The 17,458-nt window shown below is 49.7% G+C and overlaps 2 protein-coding genes across 2 annotated transcripts in view; one reads left to right on the plus strand and one right to left on the minus strand.

The window, feature by feature from the left end:
• b4galt2 (UDP-Gal:betaGlcNAc beta 1,4- galactosyltransferase, polypeptide 2) overlaps positions 1–11,784 on the plus strand; it is an 87,968-nt gene extending 76,184 nt beyond the window's left edge. Inside the window, exons 6-7 of the mRNA XM_076973575.1 lie at positions 2,694–2,798; positions 8,985–11,784. Of these exons, the coding sequence (XP_076829690.1) occupies positions 2,694–2,798; positions 8,985–9,135 (256 nt within the window). The 3' untranslated portion in view covers positions 9,136–11,784. The remainder of the gene's footprint in view (positions 1–2,693; positions 2,799–8,984) is intronic.
• A 734-nt stretch (positions 11,785–12,518) lies between these two features.
• LOC143475670 (von Willebrand factor C domain-containing protein 2-like) lies at positions 12,519–17,440 on the minus strand. The gene is made up of 3 exons (XM_076973576.1): positions 16,957–17,440; positions 14,335–14,464; positions 12,519–13,774 (listed from the first exon to the last, which is right to left on the minus strand). Exons 1-3 carry the CDS (start codon positions 17,296–17,298, stop codon positions 13,593–13,595), a joined length of 654 nt encoding a protein of 217 aa, XP_076829691.1. The 5' UTR covers positions 17,299–17,440; the 3' UTR covers positions 12,519–13,592.
• Positions 17,441–17,458: the final 18 nt, after the last annotated feature.

Consider the following 17,458-nt stretch of genomic DNA (forward strand, 5'->3'; position numbering starts at 1 on the left):
TCCACCATGCTCCTTCACCTCCACCATGCCCCTTCACCTACACCCCGCTCCTTCACCTCCACCATGCCTCTTCACCTCCACCATGCCCCTTCACCTACACCCCGCTCCTTCACCTCCACCATGCCTCTTCACCTCCACCATGCCCCTTCACCTCCACCATGCCTCTTCACCTCCACCATGCCCCTTCACCTCCACCATGCCTCTTCACCTCCACCATGCCCCTTCACCTACACCCCGCTCCTTCACCTCCACCATGCCTCTTCACCTCCACCATGCTCCTTCACCTCCACCATGCCCCTTCACCTCCACCATGCCTCTTCACCTCCACCATGCCCCTTCACCTACACCCCGCTCCTTCACCTCCACCATGCCTCTTCACCTCCACCATGCCTCTTCACCTCCACCATGCTCCTTCACCTCCACCATGCCTCTTCACCTCCACCATACCCCTTCACCTCCACCATGCCTCTTCACCTCCACCATGCCTCTTCACCTCCACCATACCCCTTCACCTCCACCATGCCTCTTCACCTCCACCATGCCTCTTCACCTCCACCATGCCTCTTCACCTCCACCATACCCCTTCACCTCCACCATGCCTCTTCACCTCCACCATGCCTCTTCACCTCCACCATACCCCTTCACCTCCACCATGCCTCTTCACCTCCACCATGCCTCTTCACCTCCACCATACCCCTTCACCTCCACCATGCCTCTTCACCTCCACCATGCTCCTTCACCTCCACCATGCTCCTTCACCTCCACCATGCTCCTTCACCTCCACCATGCTCCTTCACCTCCACCATGCCTCTTCACCTCCACCTTCACCTCCACCTCCACCATGCCTCTTCACCTCCACCATGCCTCTTCACCTCCACCATGCATCTTCACCTCCACCATGCCTCTTCACCTCCACCATGCTCCTTCACCTCCACCATGCCTCTTCACCTCCACCATGTCTCTTCACCTCCACCATGCTCCTTCACCTCCACCATGCCCCTTCACCTCCACCATGCTCCTTCACCTCCACCATGCCTCTTCACCTCCACCATGCCTCTTCACCTCCACCATGCCTCTTCACCTCCACCATGTCTCTTCACCTCCACCATGCCTCTTCACCTCCACCTTCACCTCCACCATGCTCCTTCACCTCCACCATGCCTCTTCACCTCCACCATGCCTCTTCACCTCCACCATGCATCTTCACCTCCACCATGCCCCTTCACCTCCACCATGCTCCTTCACCTCCACCATGCTCCTTCACCTCCACCATGCCCCTTCACCTCCACCATGCTCCTTCACCTCCACCATGCTCCTTCACCTCCACCATGCCTCTTCACCTCCACCATGCCTCTTCACCTCCACCATGTCTCTTCACCTCCACCATGCCTCTTCACCTCCACCATGCCCCTTCACCTACACCCCGCTCCTTCACCTCCACCATGCCTCTTCACCTCCACCATGCCCCTTCACCTCCACCATACCCCTTCACCTCCACCATGCCTCTTCACCTCCACCATGCATCTTCACCTCCACCATGCTCCTTCACCTCCACCATGCTCCTTCACCTCCACCATGCATCTTCACCTCCACCATGCTCCTTCACCTCCACCATGCCCCTTCACCTACACCCCGCTCCTTCACCTCCACCATGCCTCTTCACCTCCACCATGCCCCTTCACCTCCACCATACCCCTTCACCTCCACCATGCCTCTTCACCTCCACCATGCCTCTTCACCTCCACCATGCATCTTCACCTCCACCATGCTCCTTCACCTCCACCATGCTCCTTCACCTCCACCATGCCCCTTCACCTCCACCATACCCCTTCACCTCCACCATGCCTCTTCACCTCCACCATGCCTCTTCACCTCCACCATGCCCCTTCACCTCCACCATGCCTCTTCACCTCCACCATGCCTCTTCACATCCACCATGCTCCTTCACCTCCACCATGCTCCTTCACCTCCACCATACCCCTTCACCTCCACCATGCCTCTTCACCTCCACCATGCCTCTTCACCTCCACCATGCCCCTTCACCTCCACCATGCCTCTTCACCTCCACCATGCCTCTTCACCTCCACCATGCCTCTTCACCTCCACCATGCTCCTTCACCTCCACCTTCACCTCCACCTCCACCATGCTCCTTCACCTCCACCATGCTCTTGTTATAAAAAAATGTTTTGATAAAATGTTATGTAGAAGCATTTCTAAAAGGGTCAGTGTTAGAGATTAGGGTTAGGGATTAGGGTTAGAGATTAGGGTTAGAGTTTGGGTATATCTGTAACACAGAATAAATTAAACATCAAGATCAAAATAGCTGTAATTTGATTGTTGTCAAATTAGCCAGTGTAGTTATTGGTCTCATTCTCACAGCGATGATGTAACCTCTGTAATCTTTCCCTGATTCGAATTTCTTTCTTTCTCATGCATTTTGTCTAAATTTCTTTCCGTCTTCATCTATCCCTTTCTCTCTTTGTCCCTCTCTCTTTCATCTTCCCCTCTCTCGTCCTTCTCTCTTTCTCTATCTCTCCCCCCCTCTCTCTCTGTCTACCTGTCTCTCTACCTCTCTCCTCTCTGTCTTCCTCTCTCTCCCCCTCTCTCTCCCTCTCTCTCTCTCTCCCTCTCTCCCCCTCTCTCTCCCCCTCTCTCTCCCTCCCTCTCTCCCTCATCTCTCTTTCTTCTAAAGGATTACCCTGAATGGGATGAAGGTGTCCCGTCCTGACGTCAGGATCGGCCGCTACCGGATGATCAAGCATGAGCGAGACAAGCACAACGAGCCCAATCCCCAGAGGTGAGCTCCGCCCCCCCCCAGACTAACCACACCCCTGAACGCTAGCCACACCCTCCCCCAGCACGGGCCCCTCCTACAAACCTCTTTACGGAGGTGCCACTTCCCATTTCATGGGGTTTCGGTACGGCACGGGAACTGACATGATGAAGTAATTTATTTACAAATCGCATTTCTCAGACATTTGCCATGTCTGAACGCTGGCGGATAGCCTGCCGCCGTCTGTCACTGTGGTGAGGGGGAGGTGTGGCTTCCTCCGCAGCCGGGAGTGGGAGGTGTGGCTTCCTCCGCTGCCGTCTCACCAGGTGCCTGCTGGGATTCTGGAGGCGCCTCCTCCACCGTGAGCCCTGCACACAACTGCCAAGGTGGAGCCGTGAGACTGCAGCCCAGTTTGGCCGTATTGCTGGTCCTGCTGGGGAGTCCGAGCACCGGGGGCTTGGACTCGGACACTTGTAAAGCTACTTTGTGACAACAACTGTTGTAAAAAGCGCTATATAAATAAAATTTGATTTGATTTGGATTTGATGGCATGCAGTCTGATGCGAGCCGGACTGGATTTTCGATCACTCCTCCCAGTAGTCTGAGTCTGTGTGGTGATGCTGGATGGCTTACAGGCGCAGTCGTAGCCGCAGACGAGGACAGGTCAGAGGTCACCTCACTCTTCATTGGGGTAGTTGGGTCTCTAGGTGAGCTCTGGAGGACAAACTGTAGAAAGGCCATTAAGTAATAGACGAGGTCTACACTCACAGCCATTCACTGCTGAGATTAGATCTGGTGAAGCGCTCTCTCTCTCTCTCTCTCTCTCTCTCTCTCTCTCTCTCTCTCTCTCTCTCTCTCTCTCGTCCTCAATGACTCAGGTAGTGGGAATAATGAGAGCTGTCTCTGCTGGCCATGATACATGTAACAGGGTAGACTGTCCTCTGCTGGAGAGAGACTGCACACCGGGTGTCTGCTTTGTCACCGGTTAACACTGTCCAGATGTACAGGGACACATTGGGCCACACTGCATAAAATCCTGACATGTTGTTCCATCTGCAACATCGCACCCTGGTGGACAGATCCAGCAATGTTGTTCAGAGGGGAACTGTAGGGGGGAGGGAGAGACACTCCTGTACTATAGGGGGAGGGAGAGACACTCCTGTACTATAGGGGGAGGGAGAGACACTCCTGTACTGTAGGGGGGGAGGGAGAGACACTCCTGTACTGTAGGGGGGGGAGGGAGAGACACTCCTGTACTGTAGGGGGGGAGGGAGAGACACTCCTGTACTGTGGGGGGGAGAGAGAGACACTCCTGTACTGTAGGGGGGGAGGGAGAGACACTCCTGTACTATAGGGGGAGGGAGAGACACTCCTGTACTGTAGGGGGAGGGAGAGACACTCCTGTACTGTAGGGGGGGAGGGAGAGACACTCCTGTACTGTAGGGGGGGAGGGAGAGACACTCCTGTACTGTAGGGGGGAGAGAGAGAGAGAGACACTCCTGTACTGTTGGGGGGGGGGGGAGAGGGAGAGACACTCCTGTACTGTAGGGGGGGGGGGAGAGACTCCTGTACTGTAGGGGGGGGGGGGGGAGACTCCTGTACTGTAGGGGGGGGGGGGAGAGACTCCTGTACTGTAGGGGGGAGAGAGAGAGAGACACTCCTGTACTGTAGGGGGGAGAGAGAGAGACACTCCTGTACTGTAGGGGGGGAGGGAGAGACACTCCTGTACTGTAGGGGGGAGGGAGAGACACTCCTGTACTGTGGGGGGGGAGAGACACGTCCAGTATAATAGCCCAGTATAATGAACCAGTATAACAGCCCAGTATAATAGCCCAGTACAGTGTTCAGACTACAGTATGATATACAGTGTGGTGTGCAGCTCTCATTCATCAGTGATGTGTGTGCTGACGGTGCCACGTTAAGCTTCTCCTCCATGTATGTTGGTTTCTCCTCAGCTGTGTGTAGGAACTCCACCTGTGCCTCATACAGCTTCTCCTCCTGCGGGGAGGCGAGCTGGTGGAAGATCTTCACTCCGAGTCCCTGATCTCCTTCGGTGCTCCGTGTGGTCTGTTGGACGGCGCTGGTTCAGTGTAGAAACTAGCAGCGCATATGACACAGATGAAGATTCAGTGTAGCAGGCAGAGAGGAGCTGGCCACCCAAGCTCTATTACAGCCCTGTGTGAGACTGTAACGGATCTCTCGCTCTCTCCCTCTATCCACACCCCCCTCCTTCTCTCCCTCTCTCCACACCCCCCTCCTTCTCTCCCTCTCTCCACACCCCCCTCCTTCTCTCCCTCTCTCCACACCCCCCTCCTTCTCTCCCTCTCTCCACACCCCCCTCCTTCTCTCCCTCTCTCCACACCCCCCTCCTTCTCTCCCTCTCTCCACACCCCCCCTCCTTCTCTCCCTCTCTCCACACCCCCCTCCTTCTCTCCCTCTATCCACACCCCCCTCCTTCTCTCCCTCTCTCCACACCCCCCTCCTTCTCTCCCTCTATCCACACCCCCCTCCTTCTCTCTCTCTGCCTCTCCACACCCCCCTCCTTCTCTTCCTCTCTTTCAATTTGCCTGTCTCTCTCTCTTTCTCTGTGTCTCTCTCCCTGTCTCCCCCTCCATGTCTTCATCTCTCTGTCTGTCTCTCCCTGTCTCCCTCCGTCTTAGCTTAGACTGGATAAAGGCCGTTTCAGTGCAGGCAGCTGGACACTTTAACTTCCCATTCATATATGACCATTAGCATCTTAAAGAGGAGAGAGAGAGACAGAAAGAGAGAGACAGAGAGAGAGAGACACACACAGAGCTTCTTGCACAAGATGATCCAAGCTACCCATAATTTTACAATCTACGGCCTTCATTGGCATACTTAAGGATTATTTGAAGATGTCTTATTTTGCATGATAAGAGGTTTAGTCTTGGATAAAAGACTTCTTAGTTTAAGAAGGTTGAAGGGCCTTGAAATTATGTCTGAGTAGCTCCTCATGTTTTTACTGTTTATGTATTTCTGGCTTTCTAAGTTTATCTGTTTGTGTGTGTGTGTGTGTGTGTGTGTGTGTGTGTGTGTGTGTGTGTGTGTGTGTGTGTGTGTGTGTGTGTGTGTGTGTGTGTGTGTGTGTGTGTGTGTGTGTGTGTGTGTGTGTGTGCGCGTGTGTGTGTCGTGCTGTTGGTGTAGGGGTTTAACAACTGTAGCTGTTCCCCATGTTAATTGTGAGCTCATTCTGGAGAAAGTGCTCTATTTTTTAAGAATACATTTACCTCAGTAAACACAAGCAAGTCCAGCTTCTAAACTCACAGGAAATGTCTTACCAGGTTTAACCATGTGTACTAGTGTCCTAACATCCGTCACTTCAGCGTGGAGCAGATCACACAGAGCAGGTTATCACTCCACTCACCCTCTCGTAGAGACTGTGGGCTTAATCAAACGTCCTGGGCTCTGTTGTCCACTGTGGAACTGCACACTGGTGCTTTGTCCTTTAGACATAGTCTGGAGAGAGAGGGAGAGGGGGGAGAGAGGGAGGGAGTGGGGAAAGAGGGAGGGAGGAGGAACGCTTTCATGTATTCACTCCGGGCCAATAGGAGCGCTCTCGTATATTTACAGCAGGCCAATAGGAGCGCTCTCATATATATTCACAGCAGGCAAATAGGAGCGCTCTTGTATATTCATTCCTGCCCAATAGGAACGCTCTCATGTATTCACTCCGGGCCAATAGGAACACTCATGTATTCACTCCGGGCCAATAGGAACACTCATATATTCACTCCAGGTCAATAGGAACACTCATGTATTCACTCCGGGCCAGTAGGAACACTCTCATGTATTCACTCCGGGCCAGTAGGAACACTCTCATGTATTCACTCCGGGCCAGTAGAAACACTCATGTATTCACTCCAGGTCAATAGGAACACTCATGTATTCACTGCGGGCCAATAGGAACACTCTCATGTATTCACGCCGGGCCAGTAGGAACACTCTCATGTATTCACTCTGGCCCAATAGCATCGCTTTCGTTTATTCACTCCGGGCCAATAGCAACGCTCTCGTATATTCACTCCGGGCCAATAGGAACGCTCTCATGTATTCACTCTGGCCCAATAGGAGCATTCTCTTATATTCACTCCAGGCAAATAGGATCGCTCTCATATATTCACTCTGGCCCAATTGGAACACCCTCATACACGTTAATGTCATTCAGCCTGCAGGCATAAATCACTTCAGCAGCTCTAATTGGCTGTTGTGGCTAACCCATGATATAGAAACTGACCGGCGGACATAAATCACATAAAGTTTGGGGACAACCCTTTTATTGGTGCTGTGTGTGGCATCTACATGAGTTCAGGTTGTCTGAGCGAGGAAGTCTTCAAGATGTTATCATATTTTGTAACACTTGAAGCACAAGAGTAGGGTCACGACTAGTGCAGGCACAGTGATTAAAGGTGAAATTAGGCCTCACCTGCAGGAGAAGGTGTGGCCACTGGTAGAAGGGACAGGGACATATGGAGACATATGGACATGCATGGAGTCTAAGGTCTGGTGGTCTGCTACTGGTTAGACTAGTACTACTACTAGGTTAGAGGAAACCTTGCTGAAGAAATTACACTAACCACTAATCTAACAATTACACTAACTAAACCAATAAACTAACCCTAGTTAGAAACATCAAATAATAAGCTGCAATTTTGGTTGATATGTATGAATATGTATTTGTATCTATGAACAAGTATTTCAAGTATAAATTCTAGAGTATAGGATGTACTATGACTTACACAGAGTATCTAGAGGAAGGTGTACACAGTGTTGTTTTCTATTTGTTACATCTAATTATATCAGTCAAATATTTCATAAGGGAAACTACTGTGCAATGGTCTTGATAGACCTACAAAAGACCAAACCACAGTACACAAACCAAAATCTATAAACCTTTAACTCTATAAACCTTTAAATCTATAAGCGTTTGCCTCCACTCCAAGATTAAACTCATATGGTCTTTAGTGTTTGAATGTGAGTGGGACACTCCAAGCTCAGCAGCTGGGTGACTCAGGGCTCTACACTAAGACCTATTCTCTCCTCTTTTCTCCTCTTCTCCTCTTCTCTCCTCTTATTCCTATACAGCACTCAACATTTATTTTTAAATGTTTGTGACTTTTCTAGTTTGTTAAAAGACAGAATGAAGGTACATCCAAATAAAACCTCCAAACTGCTGGATTAGCGTGACTAGTCAAGGTGCTGACATCGAGTGTCAGGGATTTGATAGTAGGGATTAGCAATATGCTCTCAGCAGCATTATTTATGTAATTGTACAGTGTTGTATGCTAAAGAATCAGTTACATTAGGCCTAGAATGGCCTGAGACAACTTGTCCACATGTCAGAAGTATCAAGCATATATAAATATATGCATATATGATCTTTATTGTACCAAGCATGTATAAATGAATATGAAATATGTTGTGAAATATGTTGTGAAAAGCGCTATACAAATATATTTGATTTGATTTGATTTTGATTTGAAATATTGACCTATTGGTCCTGATGAGGATTGTAAGCTAAACAAACCGTAGACTGAGCTGTGATGGATACTCGTACCTTCATAATACACACTTCTAACACACACACACACACACACACACACACTCATGTTAGGTTCACACTCTGTCTCTAATTTTATTTTTATTTTGTGAGATTTCTCTCATTTCCCGTCATCACTGGAGAGCATGAGAGGGATTTAATATATTTAATATCTGAGATAATAAGAAACCTCTTGAATAAGCTGCTTTTTGAAGATGAAAACAGTTTCAAGGGATGTTTTCTTTATTCAACCATGAAGTTAGAGGAAAGGAAGACTGAAAGTAGTCTGGGTCTGTGCTGCAGGAGGGTGGTCAGAGGGGAAGAACTTGACTGCTCTCTTATTGGTTTGGCAATCCTGCCCTCTGCTGGCTGTTGATGGGAAAACAAGGAAATGACAGCACATGTACTTATGTCCTCATTATGTATTCGGCATGAATTAATTTTATCAGAGCAGTGCCAACAATAAGTGGTTCTGCTTCTCTCCTTTGGGTTGTCCAGTGGGTTTATTGAGAAGGAATTTGATTGTGTTCCTTGGGATTCCCCAGATCCAGAGGAACCCGGTGCGACTGGACTCAAACCTAACTGGGTTCAAACCTAACTGGGTTCAAACATAAGGTGTCCACAGCCAGTAACATCTGCTTCTCTTCCTGCAGGTTCAACAAAATCCAAAACACAAAGAACACGATGAGAAAGGATGGGATAAGCTCCCTCACCTACCGCCTGGTCTCCGTGACAACCTTCCCACTTTACACCAACATCTCCGTGGAGATCGGCAAACCCCCTCCTAGACCCATCAGAGGGTAGACCATGGCTGGGTCTCTCTGGCTGAGCTGATGCACACACACACACACACACACACACACCCACACACACACACACACACACCCAGGGCTTTCTGCCTCTAACTGCAGCACTGACCAGGTTAGTTCTCAGGAATACATCAGGCTCTCAGGCGCCTAACGTGGGTCTTTCATTATAAAACCCACATTCCCTGAATACGGACTCGACTGTAGATACGTCGCGTCGAGAATTGGACCAGTTCTCCATTGCAGATACGAGAATCGGACCTTCTGCCCCTCAGAATGCTCCAGCCTGTAGTGACGGGGCCGATCCCATATTGTCCAACGTCCCGTTCAAAACCGGAGGGCACAAACACGATTGTTTCGGGACACACACGAGGCCTGCTTGTTTTAAGAAGATTATGGCTGAACCGCATTTGAAGAAAATGCCCTGTTCACTTGGTGTAAATCAATATGAACATACTGCACATCGCAAAACTGAATGTGTTTATACCCACAGAAAGGGGATCTGTTTCTCCCTGTATATGTGGAGCTGGATCTGATCACTTTAACTGACACAAAGAACCCCTTGGATCTATCTGATCTCGATTTCTGGCCTTTTCTTATTTTGTATCATTTCTATTTTTCCTGCTCTGGGACTTTATCCAGGGAATTACACACTTGCGTGAACAAGGCACTGGTGGTAGTGTCGAGTGTCTGGAGGTTGGGGGCTACACTGCTCCTTGATCAGGTGTGTCCAGCAAGAGCCCACACACTGTCCCTCGTCGAGGAACCTCGGGGGGGGAGCAGATGCTTCTCACTCCCACTTTGAGACATGAACGTCTGGAGGAAGTTCACGGTGACCGGTTCATCCTCATCACTTGGAAAAACGAAAAAGAGAACATTTTTAAAGACTCCTTTAAAATCTTTTGTTTTTAAGTTGTTCACCTCTGCCTCGGAGATCATGGTTTGATGCCGTCATGCTTTGCGGACGTAACTGATGACCCTTTGTTGAGATAGTGCCCGTGTCGGACCTTTATTGTCTGACGCTGGCGCTGCTGCTCTGTGTGAGGTGGGGCTCATACACTCTCATACTTCCTGATTATGAGACATAAACACTCCTGATGGAGGGTGATCTCAGCTGCGGTGTGTTGGTGTTTTCACTGTTATTTTGCGTTATTTTTATGTGTTCAGTTCCTTCACTCACTGTTCCCTGTGAAAGAACACCGGGTAGGGCCAGTTAGGGGCTTTTCCTCCAGGGGGCACTCCTGTGCTGATATATGTTCATCTTCTTCATACCAGTCAGTGATATCAGCTTGGCAGCAAAGACCACTGCTCACATCCTGACCGCCATTTCAGAAAAGCCTTTCAAAGGAGTGACCTTTCTGACCCTCTTAGCTGTGGCCTTTGACCTTGTTGTTTGTCCCTCACCAGGCCTGTTTCTGAAACTTTGCTGAGGTTGCTGGTTTGGGGCGGTTCTGTTCGGTTCTGTTTGAGAACGGACCAGGCCAGCTTCATTAGGCGGCTAAAACGCTGACCATGGAGATCTCCCAACTTTCCAGAGGGGTTTTATTTTTTTCTAAAATGGCCTTAAAATGCATATTATGGTTGAAAAACGTCTGTTAGAATAGTCCTTTTATACGCAGCAGACTCTGTGGCCATGCTGGTAATCTGAATTCAGTAGAACTTTGACACTGTATGGTACAACTGTACAGTCCAAGGAAGAGCTTGTCCTGCTAGTCTCCAATGGTGCAGGGGTAGTGGACGTATGTGGCAGTTTGTATACAGATCAAGTGCTGTGTAGTGCAGTCTAGTACATCACAAACATAGAACAAAATTACACCGTTTGGTAGTTTCCAGTGGACATCAATGTCTGACAGCACTTCACCAACACGGCCCGGTACAGACTATAATCAAAGAGTTTGATCACAGAATAATGTAGAGACATACAGTCCCTGACATAAGTTCTGTCGCTTATCCATGTTGTGGAAACAAAAGCTTATAACCTGACTTTAAATTCATCGATTGGTTTTAGAAATGACTAATTTGAAAGCTGAAACCCTCCCAAATGAGATTGAATTTACGAAAATAAATTTGCTTTACTGCAGAAATATTGATATTTGATATTTAAATATTGGCTTTGCTGTCTTTGGCTCCACCCCCACACACATTGCCAGGCGAGGATGGACAGGCGACTGATCACTAACCACATGATCTGCACCACTGCTAGACTCCGCATACACACAAACCACCCCCCCCCCCCCCCCCGCGCTTTTCCGTCAGTGGGTGGAGGCAGGAAGCAGGGTGGAGGCAGGATGAGGGCAGGTTTTAATGTTTATTATTATTTCTTATTTACGAACCCCTCCTGGGGAAACGCCCTCAGCTCCTGGGGACACGCGAGATGAAAGGTGAGAGGGACAGGAAGAGACTGTTGGACAGAAACATGAAGACACTGTTGTCTGGTACGCAACGACACACGTGAAACTCTTGAGAAGATACTCCTAACCGTCTCTGGTCTTCAGACCTTGAGTGGGTTTTTAAAGACTTACTGGATCAATCTGGGGTTTTTTTGTACATTGAATGTCAAAAAATGTTATATCTTATATATAGAATGCATTATGTCATATCAAACATACTTTTTGTATACAATCAATAAAACTGATGCTAAAGAGTTTCTACACAGCTTCGTTACTGCAGGGAAAGATCAAAGATTGTGTGTGTGAGAGAGTGTGAGGGTAAAAACATGCGTCTGAGATAGTCATTGTGTCTCCGGCTGTCATGGTTACGATGCTACATCACTTTAGAAGGACTTGTTAAACCTTTACAAGCTGTCAGGAGCCTTTACGTCTGGAGCTCATAACGTCTGCACTGAAGCACACGAGCTGAAATATGTGCTGGACACCTGTTAGTAGAGCACACCTGAGCTCCCGCATCTGACACTTTTATCAAAAAAAGGGCAAACGGTTTCCCAGCCAGAATAATTCTGGACAGAGTTCCTGTAAAAGCATCTTCTGTTGAGAACATGGTCCCCATTGACCTAACGTTTACGTGACATTGTGCTGATGCAGAACAACCCATATTCCTTAGCAGCTCCCTGGAGATCACGCCAAGTCTGGAGATGGTACCCGCTTTAGCTGCTCCAAGTACCACTGCCCTCACGGCATGGCTACACCCTTCATTATACTGGAGCTTATTAACAATATGTAAAACACTTTGGTACTCTAGACCTACAGCAGTCTGTGAATACATTACAGAGTACCAGTGCATGATTCCACTCAGTGTATATTACACTTCAAATAAAGGTGTAGTTACACTGTGAAATTTGTGATTTATGCTAAACTCTCCAGAGATATTTGCGGTAATGGATCTGTTCAGTCAGTTAAATTTAAGTCTACAGAGAACACCTCATTTACCAAACCTTGTTTATTGGTGTTTGGGTCTAAACATTTAAAGCTAGAACTGATACAGTGGTTTTCAAATACAATGTTTATTTACATTACTAATGCTAAAGGTTATGTCAAATCCTACTGTATATATCCTGCCAAATGATGCGCCGACGTTTGGGAGGAAAAGCAAGTATATCAGCTACAGTTCAAGATGTTTTCCTGCGTAGGGAGAAGTGCCTTGTGTTGGGTTTGAACCTTTGGAAAAGAAGGTGAAAGAACCATTTAGGGCCTTCACGACGTGTCAGAAACACAACCATGTTCTGGACCGCAGCTCTGGAACAATTACATAACGCTTTAAACTGCATTAAACTGCTCCTGAATGTTTTATGTTTCATTACATGTGTTGTCATTACTTAAGCAGGTAAATATATGTGAATTCTCTTCAGGATATTAACTCTTAAATGGAAATTGAGCCCAAGTCCATTTTGATTCATTATTGAGCCCAAGGAAGGGGATTTTTTTTGTCTGATGTCGGTCATTTGAAGGTCTGGTAAGATATCCTGAGTTATATATCCTGAGTGGGATGGGGTTGGGTGTTGGTTGGGTGGGTGTGGGTGTGGGGTAGGTGTGTCGTGGCTGTGAGTGTGAGTGTGGGTGTGTAGTGGTTGTGTGTGTGGGGTGGGGGTGGGGCTGGGGTGGGTGTGTGGTGGTTGTGTGTGTGGGGGTGGGGTTGGTGTGTGGTGGTTGTGTGTGGGTGTGAGGGTGGGGTGGGTGTGTAGTGGTTGTGTGTGTGGGTGTGAGGGTGGGGTGGGTGTGTAGTGTGTGGGTGTGGGGGTGGGGTGGGTGTGTGGTGGTTGTGTGGGTGTGGGGTGGGTGTGTAGTGGTTGTGTGTGTGGGTGTGTGGTGGTTGTGTGTGTGTGGGTGTGTAGTGGTTGTGTGTATGGGTGTGGGTGTGTAGTGGTGGTGTGTGGTGGTTGTGTGTGTGGGTGTGTGGTGGTTGTGTGTGTGTGGGTGTGTGGTGGTTGTGTGTGTATGGGTGTGGGTGTGTAGTGGTGGTGTGTGGTGGTTGTGTGTGTGGGTGTGAGGGGGGTTTGTTTCAGTTTTGCCCGTGGCCAGTCATACAGTCCTGGAGTCTGGTGCAGGTGGCCAGGCGGTTGCCTTCCCAGTATCCTGCGTCCTGCCCGTCATGACAGCGGCACTTGGTGCAAGAGTCCACCCACACCGTCTCTCCGCCTGGGATCACCTGGGTCCTAGTGCCATCCAGGTAACAGTTAGGACCTGAGGGGAAACACAGAGGCACACCTGTGTTAGTGAGAGCTGTCAGGTACAACATGTGATTTGTTCCAGTGCAAAAAGCAGTGCGCTGATCACTGAGATTAAAATAGATCTAGTAAAGAAATATTAGGATTTCTCTTTTAATCATTGAATTGAGAAGGAATTCGATTGTGTTCCTTGGGATTCCCCAGATCCAGATGAACCGGATTTTAGTCATATACTTCTAGAGTAATGGCCCATTTTGGGAAAACTACTGACCCCATTTGATTCTTATTGATTGATTAAAAAATCGTGTGTGTGTGAGATACTCCACACAGGGATAGAACCTAAATATCACAGATTATGTGAGGATGATCCACACAGGGATAGAACCCAAATATCACAGATTATGTGAGGATAATCCACACAGGGATTTCAGCACCCAAATATCACAGACGTGCGCATGGAGCACAGGACCAGTGCACACGCAGGTCTCCTGTGGGCCATTGGTGACCAGTGCTTAAGGGCCAACCAGTGGAATTGGGACAACTGTATCTCTTCAGTTGTATTCAAAATTAGCTTACCGTCTTTACATTCCGGACAGCACTTCCCTCTCTGATAGGCTGGGTTTACACACGGGGGCGGGGCACAGTCGGCCACCAGGCACCTGGCAATGCCGTCTCCGTCACACGTGCACTGCTCGCATTCCGAAGGCTGGGAAACACACACAATGTACAACAAATGACCCTCAAGCACTAGTTTCCCCTAACAGGTACTTTCCCTAAAGCAAGCAGCATGGCCACTGTTTGTCTGTCCAACATCACACATGGATCCTTGTAACCCTGTCTGATAGGCTGTCGTAACACTGGGGCAGGCCCACGGTTCCCCAGCCTGATAGGCTGTCGTAACACTGGGGCAGGCCCACGGTTCCCCTGCCTGATAGGCTGTCGTAACGCTGGGGCAGGCCCGCGGTTCCCCTGCCTGATAGGCTGTCGTAACACTGGGGTAGGCCCACGGTTCCCCTGCCTGATTGGCTGTCATAACACTGGGGTAGGCCCACGGTTCCCCTGCCTGATTGGCTGTCATAACACTGGGGTAGGCCCACGGTTCCCCTGCCTGATAGGCTGCCGTAACGCTGGGGCAAGCCCGCGTTCCCCTGCCTGATAGGCTGTCGTAACACTGGGGCAGACCCACGGTTCCCCTGCCTGATACGCTGTCGTAACACTGGGGCAGACCCACGGTTCCCCTGCCTGATAGGCTGTCGTAACACTGGGGCAGGCCCACGGTTCCCCTGCCTGATAGGCTGTCGTAACACTGGGGCAGACCCACGGTTCCCCTGCCTGATAGGCTGTCGTAACACTGGGGCAGGCCCACGGTTCCCCTGCCTGATAGGCTGTCGTAACACTGGGGTAGGCCCACGGTTCCCCTGCCTGATAGGCTGTCGTAACACTGGGGCAGACTCACGGTTCCCCTGCCTGATAGGCTGTCGTAACACTGGGGCAGGCCCACGGTTCCCCTGCCTGATAGGCTGTCGTAACACTGGGGCAGGCCCACGGTTCCCCTGCCTGATAGGCTGTCGTAACACTGGGGCAGACCCACGGTTCCCCTGCCTGATAGGCTGTCGTAACACTGGGGCAGGCCCACGGTTCCCCTGCCTGATAGGCTGTCGTAACACTGGGGTAGGCCCACGGTTCCCCTGCCTGATAGGCTGTCGTAACACTGGGGCAGACTCACGGTTCCCCTGCCTGATAGGCTGTCGTAACACTGGGGCAGGCCCACGGTTCCCCTGCCTGATAGGCTGTCGTAACACTGGGGCAGGCCCACGGTTCCCCTGCCTGATAGGCTGTCGTAACACTGGGGCAGACCCACGGTTCCCCTGCCTGATAGGCTGTCGTAACACTGGGGCAGACCCACGGTTCCCCTGCCTGATAGGCTGTCGTAACACTGGGGCAGACCCACGGTTCCCCTGCCTGATAGGCTGTCGTAACGCTGGGGCAGGCCCACGGTTCCCCTGCCTGATAGGCTGCCGTAACGCTGGGGCAGGCCCACGTGCCCCTGCCTGATAGGCTGTCGTAACACTGGGGCAGACCCACGGTTCCCCTGCCTGATAGGCTGTCGTAACACTGGGGCAGACCCGCGGTTCCCCTGCCTGATAGGCTGTCGTAACACTGGGGTAGGCCCACGGTTCCCCTGCCTGATAGGCTGTCGTAACACTGGGGTAGGCCCACGGTTCCCCTGCCTGATAGGCTGATAGGCCCCATTGCTCCTCCACCCCTGCACTGGTTAAGTGGTACAGGCCACCCGAGGTTCATATACTGAGGTGACAGGTAATTGGGCTGGAGAGGAAAGGGCAGTTATTTGCCCCCAAACCTGTCATGGGCCTTTGATTACCCCCTCAGCCATAATAACTGTATCAGAACAACTGTGACACCCCTCCCCCCCCTCACACACACACACACACACACACACACAGATATTTCATTCTTTATTTTGTCATACTAGGAAGGACAGAAATACTCCCAACATGCCACACTATTGTGTAAACAGTACATGTGTGTTATCTGGAGAACAGACAAAGGGAACCTAATTATTTCCAGTATGAATGTATAATACAATATCAGTAGGCATACTGTCTGTATAAACTACAAATGCTATTAATTATTAACTATATAAACTTTTCAGAGATCTATGTCATTGGTGTTCTAATGCTAATCTGTAAACTTGTTCGGGGGCCCATGTACTGATGCAGTGTTAATAGTAATATTCTTACACTTAAAACAAAAACATCAACTGTGTCATGTAGTAAGGTTGGTGTGTTTCTTTATTAAATATCACACTTGCAGGTTAGGTTACAACCTATGTTTCAATACATAAGCGAAACCCCTAGTACGCCTATGATAATCAGAATACTACAATAAACAAAGTTATTAGGCGTAATTCCTGCGCAATACGCAGACTAAACGCAACCTTTATGTGTATTTTTTGCGCGATGGATTAACGTGAAGATTGTGGATGTAACTCTGAAAGCATGGCTGCGGTACAATCCTGCCCCCTTGTGGTGAAAACGTGCAGTAATCCAGCTTCTACGATTTCACTCGAACTTTAGGATGCAGTGGGATTAAACCCAAGAGACCAGAGCGACGAAACTACTTTAATAACACAGTTACTATACTTCTGGCGCACGTTTTTAGCTGTGTGGACTTTACCTGAAAGTTCTGCCCAAGTTCGTACACTTCACCCCGGTACTCGCAACCGATCTTCTCGCATCTCGGGCAGCAGTCGGTCGGGTAGTGACTGACGTGGATGCACGCCGCCGGCAGGGACGTGCACTCCGTCCGGGCGCACACCGAACCGTCGGGGGTGCACTCGCACTGGGTGCAGTGGTCCGAGTCTAAAAAGTACCATTCACCCACATAATAGACGGAACCGTTGGCCTCGCAAGTGGCATCTTGTCCAGCAACGGAGAACGCCAAATACCTCCGGAGACAGAGCGCCGAGATAATACACGCATAAATAATCCTCACCGGGTGTGTTTTAAATATTGCCATATCGATCTAACTTCTCAAAACAAAAAATTAATAGCTTAGAAATAGCTCAGAAACTGTTTGCATTAGATGGAAGACGACAGGTTTCAGCGTCAAAAGTAAATGGGTTCGTATCGCAGTCTTTCATGAGCGCGCGCGCGTCTGCGCGACGCTCGCGAGTCCG

This window comes from Brachyhypopomus gauderio, chromosome 14 (genome assembly GCF_052324685.1).
Source record: "Brachyhypopomus gauderio isolate BG-103 chromosome 14, BGAUD_0.2, whole genome shotgun sequence".
Taxonomy (NCBI): domain Eukaryota; kingdom Metazoa; phylum Chordata; class Actinopteri; order Gymnotiformes; family Hypopomidae; genus Brachyhypopomus; species Brachyhypopomus gauderio.

Bases quoted from the DNA above. Each gene is read 5' to 3' on its own strand.
- LOC143475670 (XM_076973576.1), bottom strand. From the start codon at position 17,298: ATGGCAATATTTAAAACACACCCGGTGAGGATTATTTATGCGTGTATT. The intron at 14,465-16,956 runs GTAAAGTCCACA...TGTGTTTCCCAG, and splicing joins AACTTGGGCAGAACTTTCAG to CCTTCGGAATGCGAGCAGTG. The intron at 13,775-14,334 runs GTAAGCTAATTT...GTTTCCCCTCAG, and splicing joins CTGTCCGGAATGTAAAGACG to GTCCTAACTGTTACCTGGAT.